General features: G+C 37.2%; 1 protein-coding gene across 1 annotated transcript in view; it reads left to right on the top strand.

Annotated features, from left to right (window-relative positions):
* The window catches only part of ADGRG6 (adhesion G protein-coupled receptor G6), a 135594-nt gene extending 124673 nt beyond the window's left edge, over window positions 1-10921 (top strand). The window contains exons 23-26 of the mRNA XM_011962046.1: window positions 2018-2119; window positions 2778-2930; window positions 5590-5635; window positions 8004-10921. Coding sequence (XP_011817436.1) covers window positions 2018-2119; window positions 2778-2930; window positions 5590-5635; window positions 8004-8049 — 347 coding nt within the window. The 3' untranslated portion in view covers window positions 8050-10921. The remainder of the gene's footprint in view (window positions 1-2017; window positions 2120-2777; window positions 2931-5589; window positions 5636-8003) is intronic.
* The last annotated feature ends 6431 nt before the right edge of the window (window positions 10922-17352 follow it).

The raw sequence follows: 17352 nt of genomic DNA, 5'->3' as shown, positions 1-17352 counted from the left end.
TTCAGCAACTTATTTGCATGCTTTTCAGAAACTTTTCCATTAAATGTGTTTTCATTTCATTCCTATTACCTCTTAATTTGACTGCTCACTCCTATTTTAACCTCCCCATCTCCAAACACATTTAGCACATTAGAATATACATGTAAGCATTCAATTAACTCATGTAGACTACATGGCTGATTGATCTTGATTACCATTCATTCCATCAATAAACATTCATCAAGTTCCTGCATAATTCTTGAAATAGCACAGCATTGAATACACAAATATCCCTGTTCTCTTGGAGCTTATTATCTGCTAGTAAGAGACCATCAAGCAAAGGAATAAATGAATAAAAGAGGAATTACAAGAATGTCAGATACTGAGGAGTGCTGTGAAAAAAAGTACATATGTGAAAGGGAGTGACTAAAGGTTAAAATTTAAAAAAATAAATAACCGTTGCTGAGGGCCTCTCTGAGGAGTTAACAGCTGGTCTGAGACCAGAATGATAGGTAGGAAGGTGTTATGGAAAGATCTGGGAGAAGAGTGTTCAGCATGGTATTGGGCTGGAATGAGCTGGACACACTGAGAATTAAAGGGATGTGTGTGTATTTGAAGGTCATGATTGTGAGAACTTCAGAACATCTGGGATGTGAGATGCTGCAAAGTGAAGATACAGCCCAATGATGTCCTATGAGCAATATATGTTGAAATCCTGGTGGGGGTTAGGGGAGAGAAAAGGCAGAACCAAATATAAAAATCAGTATGTTGTGATTATATTTTAGAAGTGTTAGCATCCCCAAGTGGCAGTGTAACCATAGAAGAGGTGGAAACCCGGGACCTAGTCATGGACATGTATACCTTTTTAGAGTAAAGCAGAAGAATCTACTAAAGAGACCAAGAAGGAATCTCCAGCAAATTAGGAAGAAAACTGGGAAAAAATGACCTCGAGAATGAAGGGCTGTTTGATTGTGTTGAGTGCTGCTGAGAGGTCTAGTGAAGTGGTCATGGGAAACTCAGCAATATTGGAGTCACCATCATTCTTACAAGAGTGGTCATAGTGGGGTCACTGATGTGAACAGCAGTCTGTTTGGACTGGGTGGAGATGAGAAAGTGTCAGAAAAAGTGGAGGCAGCAAAAGTTAACCATTTCAAGAAGTTTTATTGGACAAAGGAATAAAGAGATTGAAGCTGGAAGAAAATTGGAGGTTAAGGGAAGAATTTTTTGTTTGTTCTTTAAAAAAGTGTTTTAGCAGTATGCTTGTAAGTTAATGTCAATAACCAAGTATAGAGGAATAGAGAGAAAGATTGATGGCACCTCAAGGAGAGGGTTAAAATGCAGAAGCAAATGCCATGAAAAGTTAAAAGGGATTGACTTCTAAGATACAAATGACACAGATTTTGATAAGCACAAGAAGTGACTATAAATATGAAGACTATCTCTCATTATGGAAATATTTCTGTATTAAAATCTTGAAAGGCTAAAGTAGGCCAGGTGGAGCCACATGATTTTGTTGATTTGGTGCCATGTTTCACCTGCAAAAATATCACTTTCTATGGCCCAAGCTAATATACTATGAATATAACTGTAATATACATATGTAAAATAGCGCAGAATATACAAATTGAAACAGATGATGAGCTTATGTGTGTTTTCCATTTTCTATTTTGTTAAAATATGTATGGAAAGTTTTAACATAATTTTAGGACAAATATATGGGAAATACTAAATACTTCTAGAATTGAATGTTGCTTATTTCAGCTTGGCTTTTAGGTTAAGTCATAATGAATGCTGAACAGAACAGGCAAAGACAGAATCAGATCCCTGTGGTTATTCTAGTTTTATCAGAGCCTTTATGTTCTCTTCTAAAGGATTAAAGTGTCTGCTACATACTGTAAGATTCATTTCCTTAAGATCTTTGTTTCTTAGTGACTTTGATGTAAAAAATTTAAAATTAAAATGAATCCATGTATTTTATAAGATTTCTCTTTAAAGATGTGTCAGTTGGCTTAAATATTTATATTTTCTTTTGTCACAGGCTTATTTATATTCATCTTCCACTGTGCTATGAAGGAGAACGTTCAGAAACAGTGGCGGCGGCATCTCTGCTGTGGTAGATTCCGGTTAGCAGATAACTCAGGTAAAGGGTTGATTAAATTTTACATCTAAAAGTAGATGGGAAAGTTTGTCATTCAGTCTTGTCAAAGCAACCCAGTCCCAGTGGTAGCAAGCTGTTGAATTGGAGCATGTGAAGATGCCTAGTTGGAATCATAGAATATCAGGGCTGGAAGAGATCTGAGAACTTTGGGCCCAACCCTTCTATTCTGCAGAGGGGAAGCATGAGTTAAATGAGTTCCTGGAGGTTTGATGTCTAATTTAACAACCCATATACCCAGAGCTTCCACTATGCAAGACTCACCTTTCCACATTTTTAAGACCCCCAATTACATTATTAGGCAAATAGATTTTTCTCAGTATTAAAAAAAAAAAAAAACTGAAAAAAAAACTGAAAAAACCTACTTTGTCTTTTTTCTTTATCTTTCTTTTTCTTTTTACCATCAGTGGTTACTTCTCCTCCTTGGTATATTGAAAGTGAGATTTTAAATAGTACATATACAAGGTCAAAGTAAGAAATTATCAATTTCCTCTTATTGTTTACATGTCAGTCTCCTCTCTGAGCCATGGCCAGCATATCAGAAAATCAGATGCTCTAGATAAATAATGCAGTGATGATTTTTTCAGAGCAGTTCATATTCCCTGTAAAGCAGATTGATACAGTGGTGTCGTTTTTCTTTCAGATTGGAGTAAGACAGCTACCAATATCATCAAGAAAAGTTCTGATAATCTAGGAAAATCTTTGTCTTCAAGCTCCATTGGTTCCAACTCAACCTATCTTACATCCAAATCTAAATCCAGCTCTACCACCTATTTCAAAAAGAATAGCCACACAGGTGAGTCTAAAGATGTCCTCAAGTTTAGTTCTCATCACATTTTTCATTGCAAAAACTGGCATATCATGAAGATTGATGAATCACAGTGCCTAAGAGGGTGCATCTTTTAGATTTATGAAAATAAAAATGTTTGAAGATGTCACCAAACACCTTTATGAATATTTTGTCCTTTTAAAAATTTTGTGACCCAAACTCTAGCTATACAACCATAATAATTCACTCTGTATATTATTGTGACTTCATCGTTTGATTCAAAAACTTGATTATCTTTAAAAATTATGGTATTTTATTTAAAAAGTTATATATTTTTAAAATTAAAAATTGAATTACAGGTTATTTCAGCATAGTATGATAGTTACTGGACAAGTTGTCATGGGAAAAGGAAGAAACAATATCTACGATGTACATTTTATTTAAGAGTTAATTCCTTAACCATTGCAAATGTTATTGATGACTGCCCTTTAAATTGCTGATTACATATGAAAAGAACATAATATTTGGACAGTGATACAGGGCTATAAGAATCACTGTCTTTCATAATATCCTGTTTTTTCACGATATTTACAATTACTGCACATTCTGACACTGAACATGCATGTGAAAAATCCTGACGACACCATGGAAATAAAGAATATTTTAAGCCAGGTGCTATGACACATGCCTGGAGTCCCAGCTGCTCTGTAGGCTAAGATGGGGGGATTGCTTGTGCCCTGGAGTTCAGGCTGCATGAGATATGATTGAACCACTGCACCACAGCCTGGGCAACATAGCAAGACCCCATCTCAAAAAAATAGTACTATTTTGCAGCACTTGATAGTGAATGATGTGAAAATGTGTAACCTTTTCATATTTTCAAAGGGAAATAATAGAATTGCTGCTTTTAAATTAAACCCCTGGCAGACAGCTGTCAACATTTAAAACAGAACACTTTCCTAATTAAAGATAATTCTAAAAGGATAATGGAAATAACTTTTTAATTTTTAATTTGTTTAGCTATTAAACATGAGCAGAGGTGAATGGCACAAAGAAGATCAATACTTGACTTTTTGCAAATAGGGTAAGGTGTGTGATGCGTCTGTAATTATTCATATTGCAAATACTTGAATTACAGATGACCCTGGTGTACATTTGAATCCTTATACATGTCCCTGTTTGCACCATCTTCTATGTCTTGCCACTGGAGTGGCCACTGCCTGGGATTCATGATAGTACTATGGAAAAAGTGTTGAATGTTTAGAGAGTTCGTTAATTCCAAAATTAATTAAAAATCCAAGAACTTGGAGCAACTTAGGACAGCAGTTCTTAAAGCTTCTTGGAGTCTAGGACATTTTGGGGGAAATTGAATGAAGGCTATTGATTCTCTTCCAGAAAAAAAGGTACAGATTTTGAATCATCTTCACAATTTTGCATAAAATTAAAGAAGTTTGTGTACCTCTGCTTAAGAATACCTGTGTAAAGAAATTGATGGCAGGTGTATAGTCTAAGATAGATTATTCTACTTATTTGGTGGTTCCTTGGCACAAAATATCTTTTGCTTATAATGAATTTTTTTTCACTTTATTTAGCCATACTTAAAATTTGATACTGATTTTGCCTCCCCTTCTGAAATGCAAATACTTAATGCCTTATCAGTTATGAATAAATAGGAATTAAGCCAATCGAATTGCTTTCCTCTTAAACAGCTGAAAATAGCTGGCCTGAAGAAATGTCGCTCTTAAAAGAGGAAAGAAGATAACAAGGCAGTTAGTTTGGAACATGAGGCATTTTGAAAATATTAAGGAAAGAAAGGGCTATAGGATTCGGGGAAAAACAGACTAGAAGATAAAAGAAGAAATGCAGAGATGGAGGTCCAAAGGCAGACTTTACTATTTTAAAATATTGTGTGTTCTTCATTTTATTTCATCTGTTGTTTTTATTTTATTTTATTTTACTTTATTTTTATTTTATTTATTTTTTGAGACACGGTCTCCCTCTGTTTACCAGGCTGGAGTGCAATGGCACACTCACGGTAGAGGCTTACTGCAGCCTCTGCCTCCTGGGTTCAAGCAATCCTCCTACCTCAGCCTCCCGAGTAGCTGAAAATGCAGGTGTGCACCACCACACCTGTCTAATTTTTGTATTTTTGTAGAGATGAGGTTTCATCATTTTGCCCAGGCTAGTCTCAAACTCCTGGACTCAAGGAATTTTCCTGCCTCAGCCTCCCAGAGTCCTGGGATTACAGACATGAGCCACCACACCCAGCCTTTTTTTAAATTATTATTATACTTTAAGTTCTAGGGTACATGTGCACAATGTGCAGGTTTGTTACATATGTATACATGAGCCATGTTGGTGTGCTGCACCCATTATCTCATCATTTACATTAGAATGCATTAATGTTCTTGTTTCCCTTAACAAAAAACCCTTGGGGCTAAATGGGTTCTTGACAACTAGGATGAGAATATAGTTAGTTATATGGCATTACTTCAATAGGATAATAAATCCTGGTTTACAGTCAACTGACTTTACATAGGCTTTGGCTACCCAGCCAGTTCTCAGTGGGACAGTTAGCATCCTGGGGATCACTCAGGGTGTGGAAAACATCACTGCATATCATCATGGATATCTAGTTGGTTCATTTCTTGGAATTGATCTAGATATTCATATGTTTATGGTATAGATAATGTCTCCTATGAGCATTCCTTCAACAAAAGTGGATCATTCAGGTAAACTTTCATTACTTTTTTGAATGCATGAATTTTTTGCAAGATAATAAGAGAATATTTGCATGGATTAAGCTAAGATTCTTGCTGCATCAGCAAAATGGCTTGTTCTTTTCAGCTAGCACAATGACATTCCTGCACTGAACTGAAATTTCTGAAATTTTGAATGATAGTGTGTGCTATGCTGGCTCTTCTCTGCATGGGGGTATCTGCAAGCCGCTCCTTCTAGGAAATGTACCATGGTCTGTAGTGAGTGGATCACACATTATGTAAAATAATGACAAAAAGCAGTACTTGAGAAAAGATTTGTTGTAGAAGGCATGAAATGCTTTATTTTTCCACTGCTTGTATGGATTTATGGATATGTCATGGTACATTCATAGAAGTCATATAAGTGAAATTGTCAATTCCAAGCCTGCTTTGTGAGAATTGTTATCTGCTTGAAATTTTAGCATAGGTCGAATAATAGTTCATATCCCTAGCCCCTGGTTTTCAGATTTGCGACTATAATCAAAGTTTTTATTACCCATAATGTAATATCTAACCAGAAGAGTGGGAATAGCATATATAAAAATACAGCCCTCATTCAGAATTTTGCTTTATTAAACTGTGAAGATCCACTAAATTGGATCACATTGTTGAAATGAGGCTATTCAAAATCTCTAAAAGTACGTGCCACTGGAAGTTACAAAGGAAGCAGAGTGACTATATCCTTGTTATCTCTGAGGATATGTGGTTTTCTAAAAACACTGAACACTAATTATTCATTATTGATATATGAGTCAATAGAAAAATCCCCACCAGAAAACCAATGGCTAGTGAATATATGAACTGAAAGGAAGCTCAGAATCAATCAGCTTGCTGAGAGCCTAATGGGGAGGGGCCTTTTGTCATGACTCCTTGAGCCTTTTCCTCACCAATATTGGAAAATGCTTCAGTTGTTCCACCATGCTTCAGTTTGTCCGTTTTTTCCATGAACCATCTATTCTTTTCTCTGGCATCCTTTAGTGTAGGTTGAGTATCCCTTTTCCCTTTTTAGCCCTCGTCGTGTTTAGTGTCTGCTTCAACACAAGATAATAGTTGAGCAATTTGAATAGTTTCCAGAGACAACAGATATCATGATGATAATGGTTTTTACCAATTATTGATGGATTTTAAATGTTTTGTCACATACTGAGTCCAGCATACTCAAAATGTAAAAAGCCTTGGAGTGAAGATTCCAGTTTCGGAGCCATGATTTCTAAAAGTTTTTCAGGATAGAGTTTTTGCCTCTTCCACAATGTACAGAGAAGGTATATAGGAAACTGAATACTTTATAAAAGTTCATATCTTCTTTATCAGTGTAAAATTTCTATAATTTGGTTAATTTGAGGGTAGAATTTTTCCCTAAAGTGTATTTGGAGAGGGAGGTACTTAAGAGATATTTGTAGGATACATGAAGACAACTATACGTGTTTATAGATAATAGAGTGTAAATGAGTTTCAGAGCACTCTGAGTCAATTTTAGAAAGCTTTTCTGTATAAGGAAATAACATTTAAATATATGATACTGAAAATTTTAGAAAAAATTATTTAGCAGTCCTTTATTACTATCAGTTGCTATAATAGTGCTGTTAGCAATAACATCATTCTGAAACTATGAGATAATTAATACAAATAAATCATTTTCTATTAAAATATTTCTGGTAATAACTTTGATTGCTATAATTAAAAAATAATTCATAAGAAGTACCCTTTTTGCTATATTCCAATCGTTTATCCAACTAAAAACCTTGGGAAAATACATTCAAAGTAGCCTTTCATATTTATTTTCATTTGCTTTTATTCTCCAAAATCCTATAAATTTAATTTTGTAAAATTTTATTATTAAAAGTGTCAAACATATATAAAAAGTAGAGAGGATCCTATTATAAATCCCTTTGTACCCAGCAATTTATAGCCAGTTATACACCCCTACCCATTTTTCCCTTCCTATATTTTTTGAAAACATATCTTAGATATAATTTCTTCCACAAATATTTCAGCACATTCTAATTCCTTGGAATTTTGTACATCTTTCAAGCCATAGTGCATGTATTTTTGAAGTGGTTTTCCAAATATTTTTTCATTGGCTCTGCTACATGCAAGAATATTTCTTACAGTAAGCCACAGTACAAATTACTAGAAGGCAAGTTGACACTCAGTGACTATCAGGAGTATTCTTAGAAGAAGAAAAATGTGGAAGTTTAGCGTTGCCCATTACCTAATCTAAGAAAGAATTGGAGCTTTATTTTCTTTTGTTCTTCTTTAATGTGCAAAACGGGGTATACAGTATGGTGTAGGCATGCCACCAGCTCATCTTAAACCTAATTTCTTGTATCGTTTCTTGCAGACAATGCTTCCATGGACAAGTCCTTGTCAAAACTGGCCCATGCTGATGAAGATCAGACATCAATCATCCCTGTCCATCAGGTCATTGATAAGGTCAAGGGCTATTGCAATGCTCATTCAGAAAACTTCTATAAAAATATTATCATGTCAGACACCTTCAGCCACAGCACAAAGTTTTAATGTCTTTAATGTAACAAAAGGAAATCAATCTGCAGAAATGTGAAGATTTCCAAGCAGTGAAAACTGCAACTAGCAATGTAAATGTGCTATTACCTAGGTAACTGCATATATATAAGGAAAGTATTTTGTTAAGAAGGCTTTTGTGAAATTCATAATTTTTCTTTTTAATATATTTCTTCCATGGAAGAGTTGTCATCATCACTAAAACTTCAGTACTGAGAGCAACATGACTCAGTAGCCACAGAAGCTATGATTTTTAAAATGTATAATTGAATCAGAGTAATCATAATTCAGGGGAGACATTCAAATTAGAGACAAGGGAGAAGCAACGCTGAGGAAGACCCTAGATAGAGCTCGTTTTAGTCCACCTAGTCATTATATCTGGATGTACCCATTTTCTGCATCTTCTTTCTCAACAATAAAAAATGTAACTATTTTGAATGCCCACAAATCCCATTCCAGTGTTACTTTCCGTGAATGCAGTACCATGTTCTCATTTTCAATGACATTTCAACCACAGGCAGAAAAGATTGTTTACTGCTTGACCCAAAGATTAAAAAGGATTTTTTTATTATTTTAAATATTATGCCTTCAGAACCATAACATGCTTAAGAAAGTTTTCCCAAAATGTTGACCTAGTTAAATGAGGCTCTATGAATTTCTAATATTTTACTTATTCTATTCAAGGCATAGGGCCAAAGCATTAAGTATAATTTAATCCCATACATTCGAGTTAAGTTTAGTGTTGATGTTCCATCAATGTGGACCTCCCAGGAGTTGTTTAAGAATGAATCTCTTACACCTCTACTTTTGCCCCTCTACTGTATATTAAGCCCATAGGCTTGGGGGAGGAAGGAGAATTTCCATTAGGCAAGCTGTATGCAGTGGAATTTTCCTTTTACGAGACACACAATTGAGACTCTCCGGTTCTGTCCTTGCTTTGGAGACTTTAAGACATTTCCTAACACACAAATGAAAGCCTCGTATTTCCCCATTGAGAGTTTTGTTCCAAGGAATATAAAGTGAGACATATGGGTGAGTCATAATAATCAAAATAATTTATAAACAGCTGTGTCTGCAATAGCTAGTCTAAAAACTACTTGTGTGTCAGTCCTCTGGTTATAGTATATAAGAGCCTAAGGAGTTCTGGCAAGATAAATGGTGTATTATTTATGGATCGGCTGCTGCATAGGAGCCTTGCATACTATTATGCAGCTTACCTAACTTTCAGACTATTCTGAGTAATGCTTGCTTGCTAATGAATGTATAGGAGACCACACCAGAATTGTTCTTAGATGATGGAATCCATGCAGTTTCTTAGAAATCGGTCTCAGTGCATGCTGTACTTTTTCACATTTGCTCTGGGCTATCTGGGAAGTATCAGGTTTTGGGAGGCAACAGCGTTAAGTGATAAGAAAAGGAGACATTCTGGCAAAGCCAGTCTGCTTAAACACAAAGTCCTGAACCTGGAACCTAGAGGCCTTCCTCTCTGCCCAAAAAAACAGGCAGTTTGCAGTCTGAGACATGGGAGAGCTTTCAGGCTACACAACAACCCTAGGGACCTCTCACCTTTTGCTGAGCTTCAATCAGGAAGCTATTTGCCCGGCTCCAGCAGATGATGAGATAATGAGGTAGCGGGTTTTTTATTACTGTTCCATTTTGCAACATCCTGCAACACCATCCTGGGAGACAAGAGCATTACCCAGCATGACTTTCACAGGGGAGAGTTATATTCAGTAGAAAAGAATAGTAAATCTAAGGTCACTGAGATTCACTACAGCAGAGCCAAATCCTTTTCAATAGGCGTGTATTAACAGGCTGCTTATTTTGGCAGAGGTTACAACATATAGATGAAAATGAATCTTAGTCACTGAATATTCATATACATTTCCCTTAATACCTTAGACATTTGTGGTAGATTTTAATTAGTTAGCTTTCTAACTAGTCAGATTTCTGCCCAAAGATCTTAGTCAATAGTAATTAAGATATAGCTTCAAAAATGGCTTTGCTTTTGATTTCTACTCATATTCATATGGCTCCAGAAAAATATTTTTTCATATTTGACAATGTCAGCTCCACTTTAGAAATTTTCAATAACCAGATGAGAAAAAATTAAGAAATGCTCAACAGAAACATTTGTAAATGGATTTGAAAGATTGAGCCAAATTCTGTCGTCAGTTCTAAGCATGCAGTTCTCACCTCCATTTAGGCCCCCATCAGATGAGGGTCAGGAATTTAGCTGGGGAGCTTAAATTTAGTTCAGCCTACCTTTGCAAATAGCATCAATTCAGACTCTCTTTTCATTATGTTTTCTTTTCTTTTTCCCTGTTATTAAACTACATTGTGTTCGAGTCGTAGTCTAGGATCCTGAGATATTTTCCATTCTTGTCACCATTTACTTGCATTGTAAAGATTTTTGTCTATTGTTGGCATAGATTCTTTTGTACATATTTATTTATTTGTGTTTATACATGTCAATTGGTTTCCTCTCTTAGCTTGATATTGCCTAGCTTTGTTGTTTTAATTAACTTTCTATTAGAGAGAGACTGTATATATTTTTTCTAAATACTTTGTGAAATCATTTTTGGTAGCAATATCTTTGAATATGATGAATAAAAGTGACTGTGAGTGCAAATAGAATTAGCAGTGAGAAGCTACTCTAGCTAATTTGCCATTTTACTTAAATGGAAAGTGTTTTTCAAATAAATACTTATGTTGTTCACGTTCCAAGTTATTCAATTCCTTTATGAGTGAATGTTTTTACTTCTGACTCCTAAATAGGAAAAGATTATTTGACAGCTGGAAAATAACCTGCCACCAATTAAGCTAGTGACATAGGGCTACTTTGCCAAAACACTTGGAATGAGTATGTTACACAGATCCAGTTCACTAAGGATTAATGCATTTTGAAGTTCTTAGAATTTCTTGGGATGACTGATTCAAAGCCAAGTTCTATAGCAGATTAAAAGTAATGCAGGTTTCCTTTGGGGAATGTCTTCAGTACCCTCAAAAGGGAACTGAGTCAGTAACCTGTAGAAGATAGGACCTGGGATATTTTTCTCACATTTATAGTTGCTATTTTCATTGTGAGAGGCTTAATACATTTTAGTGAACTCCACTTACTTGATGAGAACAGAACCTCCCCACTTCCTTTTACTGTGGATATTTAGGATAACATTTTTTCTGCAGTGAGTCAAAGCCCAATTTTACTTACTGCCCTACTCAGCAAAGTGTGTGCCCAGTGCAAAGTTGTGAGGTGTTTTGACGGTCACTGCTAAACCAGGTCTTCCAAGCCAATGTTCACAACTCCTGGCCAAGCATGTTAAGAAAATAGACAAGCAGTTGCTTAAGGCTCATCTACAGTGATTTTCAGGCGGGTTACTTCAGAAAGCTGGAGGGATAGAATTGGGGAACAAATGAAAAACACATATTTGATTTGCAGGCTGACCTGTGTTGGTAATATTTTTGAAATCTGGAGGAATTGGTCTTTCTAAATTCAGTGTTTTGGAAGCACTTCTATGTTTCCAGTTGAATAACATTCCATTTCTCTCATATAAAAACATTAAATAGCTCTCTCCCTCCTCCACACCAAAATCCTTCTCCCCTTTCTTCTGTTCTCTCTCCCTTTTTCCTTCTGTCTTCATTTCAAGGAAGAATAGTTCTTTTTTTGGTTCCCTAGACAGAAATAAGAATAAATGTGAAATTTTCAAGTGTTTGCATTTATATACTATATAGCCTGTTCCACCAAAAAAACAAAAAAAAAAAAAGTAAAAAAGTAAGAAAAGAAAAAAGGATGCTTTGTTACCATAGGCAGCTCCAACCTAAATTGAGTAATCTGAATTATATGGGGGTGGGGGGAAACAAAGCAGACACAGTGGCTAATGACTGTAATCCCAGCACTTTGGTTGGCCAAGGCAGACGGAGGTCAGGAGTTCGAGACCAGCCTGGGCAACATGGTGAAACCCCATCTCTACTAAAAATACAAACATTATCCAGGCATGTTGGTGCATGCCTGTAGTCCTAGCTACTTGGGAGGTTGCGGCAGTTGAATTGTTTGAACCTGGGAGGCGAAGGTTGCAGTAAGCTAAGATCGTGCCACTGCACTCCAACCTGGGCGATAGAGTGGGACTCCATCTCAAAAAAAACAAAAAATTGTAAGTGTGTTGGGACGCCAGATGTTTATTTCCTATCTCATGAAATTTTCACCACAGTTCTATGACACGTTGTTAGTTCACTCTTCCATTTGGGGAAACAGGTGATTAAGAACAGTAAGTAACCTGCCTGTGGCCACAGAGACAGTAAGAACGGGACTCGCATCTAAGTCCATCTGACTGTTCATTCTTCTACATCAGCTTTTCTAGCTACCTCCTTCAAAGAGCCTATAGCCTGGTGAAGGAAGAGAATCCAAGGCCAGGATAACTGCCCTGATATCCATTTGTCAGCAGCTTCTGGAGCTTCAGGCAAAAGCTCTGGACTAGCAAACCAGTAGCGATGATTTGGGCTTTCAAGTTCTGGTAGATTCTGATTGGCCTCTCCTGAAGGTTAGGAAAGATTCTAGACAAGGAGGTTGGAAAGCCCAAATAAATGGGTGGAAAAGAGTTGAGGCTGACTTGATTGCAGGGTGTGGAAAGGAGTTGCAGAGGGATGACAGTCATTGTGTGAATAACCAAAGTGACTGGCTAGGGAGGTTTTAACTTATCAGCAGGCACAAGAGAGGCATAAAGGCTTCTAGGCAATGAAGGAACCCCACCCCAGTTGGGGTTTAGGGCTATGACTGTGCTGGGATCATCAGAATGAAGAGGGGCTGAACTTGGAGAGAACAGTGTGAAGCCTTTTGGAAAAGTCAACAGAGCAACAAGGCAATTTGAGGAGTGGTGTCTGGGGATCACAGGTCTCAGAAGTGACAACGTTGACAGAAGGCTTTCAAAGCGGCAGCCAGCCCATGCATTGATACATCTACCTTGCCATATTCAGAACAGCAGGGAACATCTTGGTTGTATCCAGTTGGCATGGGTTTAGAAGGGCCTGTGAAAGAAGCAAGCCTTCAAGAGACAAAGAAGCTGCTTATGTCAAAAAATGTGAGAAGGTAGAGAAGAGAGGGTAAGTTGTTTAAAAGAGTATAAACTTAAAGGACGGTGTCTTATGAAGTTTAATTTGTTCACTTGCTTTATGGAATACAATATTCGAAGGCAAAAGGAAAGGCATCCGAAGACAGTGAGGCAGTTGATACAGCAGGCTCCTAGAGGTGAGGGGAGAATGGATGAGAAACAGAAGAGGCCTATCTTCTTCTGAGATTGAAAAGCAGGCTATTAGATAAGACAAAGGTGCAGATATTGGGGAAAGCTTGTTGAGTTTCCTGATTTTTGTCAGTAAAATAATTAGAGGCTCATTTCATCTGCTGGTTATTGCAAGATAGAAAGTACTAGGATCGGGACCTGAGTAAAATTTAAAGGATTTGGAACAACCTCCCAGGGAATGCAAATCCCTGGCAAAATTAGATTAAATAAATAATGTTTGCCCTTAGGGTGGCTTTTACAAGGATAATCCCCAAATCATTTTATTAAAATATTTTTATTTGCTGTGTTTTGAAAAACCAATTTGTTTCAAGGTCCTAACTAAACACTTAATATTCTAAAGTCTCAAACCTTATTGGTCAAGGGTGCATTTTAATCACTTGTAAATAAATGGACAGTGAATAATTTCAGATACACTGTAAATCTTTTGAATCTTTTACATATTCTTTTTGACTTGACTTTTTTCATTCTGAATGACTGAAAATGATTTTTATAAATTCAGATGTCAATTAGAATAAAATATTTGATTTTTTTTTTTTTTTTTTGAGACGGAGTCTTGCTCTGTCACCCAGGCTGGAGTGCAGTGGCCAGATCTCAGCTCACTGCAAGCCCCGCCCCTCCGGGTTCACGCCATTCTCCTGCCTCAGCCTCCCGAGTAGCTTGGACTACAGGCGCTTGCCACCTCGCCCGGCTAGTTTTTTTTGTATTTTTTTTAGTAGAGATGGGGTTTCACCGTGTTAGCCAGGATGGTCTCGATCTCCTGACCTCGTGATCCGCCCGTCTCGGCCTCCCAAAGTGCTGGGATTACAGGCTTGAGCCACCGCGCCTGGCCTTGCTTTTGTTTTTTATTGTTTTGTTTTGTTTTTTGAGACAGTCTCACTTTGTCTGAGTCAGGTGGCACAATACAACTCACTGTATCCTCGACCTCCCAGACTCATGTAATCCTCCTGCCTCAGCCCCACAAAGTTCTGGGATTACAGATGTGAGCCACCTCACTGGGCTTGATATACTCATAAATACATTTTAATATTGATACTTGTAGTATCCAGTTCACGCTGCATGTGAAAATGACAAAATCAAAAGTTTAAATACCCTAGGAGCAAAAGAAAGACCTGTAGAACACAGGAACACTTTTCTGTTTCATTGTCCTTAGCCTCAATCAGTCATGTATATTAAGTAACTTCAGCCCTTTTCTGGTTCTCAGGGGTTGCAAAATAAAGCACATAACCTTCCTAGGAAGAGTTCACTGGCCAAGAGAGCTGACAGTTCTTACACATTCAAAAGTATTTAAACTCAAAGAATAATTGGTTTATTTATAAAGATCTGAAATGTAATCAGTGATACCCAACTAGAGCAAAAGCATTGTCTGCCATGGCACTTAACTGCAATAAATATTGCCTTAAATTTGACACCTTATATATATATATATTGTGTGTGTGTTTAAATTTCATGTGCATGTGACTTTTCCACTGAATGATATTATTAAACTTCTGTGCATTGGGTTATGTTTATAGTCATCATTTTGATAAGCAGTAGCATATCGCTTAGCCATATAACAGGTGCTTGGTTAATGTTTATTGAATTAAATTGAAATGTGTAGTTGACCTGGTCCATTTGCATTGTATATATTTTAGAAAAGTAGATGTCAAAGTACCTTGGATTTTAGTGGTTTGCAAGAACATGAACTAGAAATAAAATGCAAAGAAAAATAGTATTAGCCTTATGCTCTTCAAGCCCCTTTACCCCAGTTGCTCTATATCACCCTATATGATGCAAGCAAATGGTTAAGAACAAAAAGACAGCAGTTTGATAGTAACTGTCAATCTTAATGGTATTGTGTCCGGAATTTATTCCTTATGGTGGGTTCTTGGTCTCGCTGACTCCAAGAATGAAGCCGCAGACCCTCGCAGTGAGTGTTAACAGCTCTTAAAGATGGTGTGTCCAGAGTTTGTTCCTTCAGATGTTCAGATGTGTCCAGAGTTTCTTGCTTCTGGTGGGTTCGTGGTCTCACTGGCTTCAGGAGTGAAGCCACAGACCTTCACAGTGAGTGTTACAGTTCTTAAAGGTAGCACATCTGCAGTTGTTTGTTCCTCCCAGTGGGTTCATGGTCTCGCTGACTTCAGGAGTGAAGCCACAGACCCTCATGGTGAGTGTTATGGCTCATAAAGGTAGTGTGGACCCAAAGAGTGAGCAGCAGCAAGATTTATTGCGAAAAGTGAAAGAGCAAAGCTTCCACAGCATGGAAGAGGACCCGAGCAGGTTGCTGCTGCTGGCTACGGTGGCCAGCTTTTATTCCCTCTTTTGGCCCTGCCCACATCCTACCTATTGGTCCATTTTACAGAATGCTGATTAGTCCATTTTACAGATTGCTGATTGGTCCATTTTACAGAATGCTGATTGGTGTGTTTACAATCCTTTAGCTAGACACAGAGTGCTGATTGGTGCATTTACAAAACTCTCCAAGTCCCCACCCGACCCAGAAGCTCAGCTGGCTTCACCTCTCAATATCAGGAAAGGAACTGGCTCAACTCAAGTCTGAGATGAATATGCAGAAAATCCTGCTTTTGAGCAATTGTCTTGGAAACTGTTTTATGGCTCAAACTGGCTTTAATATTAGAAATTTCATGTAAGAGCACAGAGGGACCTCACAGAGCCCAGCATCCAGGTGTGCAGCCGGACTTTGGGAGATCTAGGACCAAGGGATGATGGCTTTGGTCATCAAGCAATCGTTTTCTTTGTGTTGCTGTTGTTGTTGTTTTAAAGGATGTTTTTAGTGCAGTTTTGGTACACAGCAAAATTGGGAAAGCAGCACAGAGATTTCCCATATATACGCTTCCACAACACATGCATACTCTTCATTATCAGCATCCCCCACCAGAGTAGAACATTTGTTACAACTGATGAACCTGCATTGACACTTCATTATGACCTAGAGTCCATAGTTTACATTAGGGTTCACTCTTGGTGCTGTACATTCTATGGGTTTGGACAAATATATAATGACATGTATCTACCATTAAAGTATCATACAGAAAATTTTCAGAGCCCTAAAAACTTCTGTGCTATGTGTTCATTCATTTCTCCCCACTACCCCTTCCCCAGCAACCAGTGATCTTTTTATTATCTTTATAGTTTTACCTTTTCCAGAATGTCTCATAATTGGATTCGTACAGTAGGTAGAATTTTCAGATTGACTTCTTTCACTTAGTAATATGCATTTACATTTCCACCATGCCTTTTCATGACCTAATAGCTGATTTCTTTTTAGTGCCGAGTAATCTGTTGTCTGGATGTACCACAGTTTAGTTTCCACTCACCTACTGAAGGATGTATTAGTTGCTTCCAAGTTTTGGCAATTATGAATAAAGCCATCATAAACATTGATGTGAAGGTTTTTGTATAGATGTAAGTTTTCAGTTCCTTTGGATAAATATCAAAGAGCATGATTGCTGGCTTGTATGATGAATATATCTTGTTTGGTAATAAACTGTCAAAACGCCTTCCAAAGTGGTGATGCTATCATTTTCATCTTTGCTCTTTTTTCCATATCTGCAGCAGACTGGCTTCCTTTCTACAGTATCATGTGGAGTATTTTCACTGCCCTAAAACTCTGTGCTCTGCCTATTCATCCCTCTCTCCTCCAGCCCCCAGGCATCCACTGATCTTTAGTTTCTGTTTCTTCAGATCTACATATTATATGAGGTTTGATGTTACCATGGTATCATTTCTGGCCTCAATCCTAAACATAAATGTACAGCTCTGGTTCTCAATACCAAATAAACATTGTTTCAGTATCTCTTCATTTAAATTCTTGAGAAAGATCCATGATTAACTCAGCTTTAATCAGGTGTCTACACCTGGTCCAAGGACACTTGG

This window comes from Colobus angolensis, unplaced genomic scaffold (genome assembly GCF_000951035.1).
Source record: "Colobus angolensis palliatus isolate OR3802 unplaced genomic scaffold, Cang.pa_1.0 Scaffold58, whole genome shotgun sequence".
NCBI lineage: Eukaryota > Metazoa > Chordata > Mammalia > Primates > Cercopithecidae > Colobus > Colobus angolensis.
Note: the sequence above shows the minus strand (reverse complement) of the source record. Positions and strands in the feature narration are given on the sequence as shown.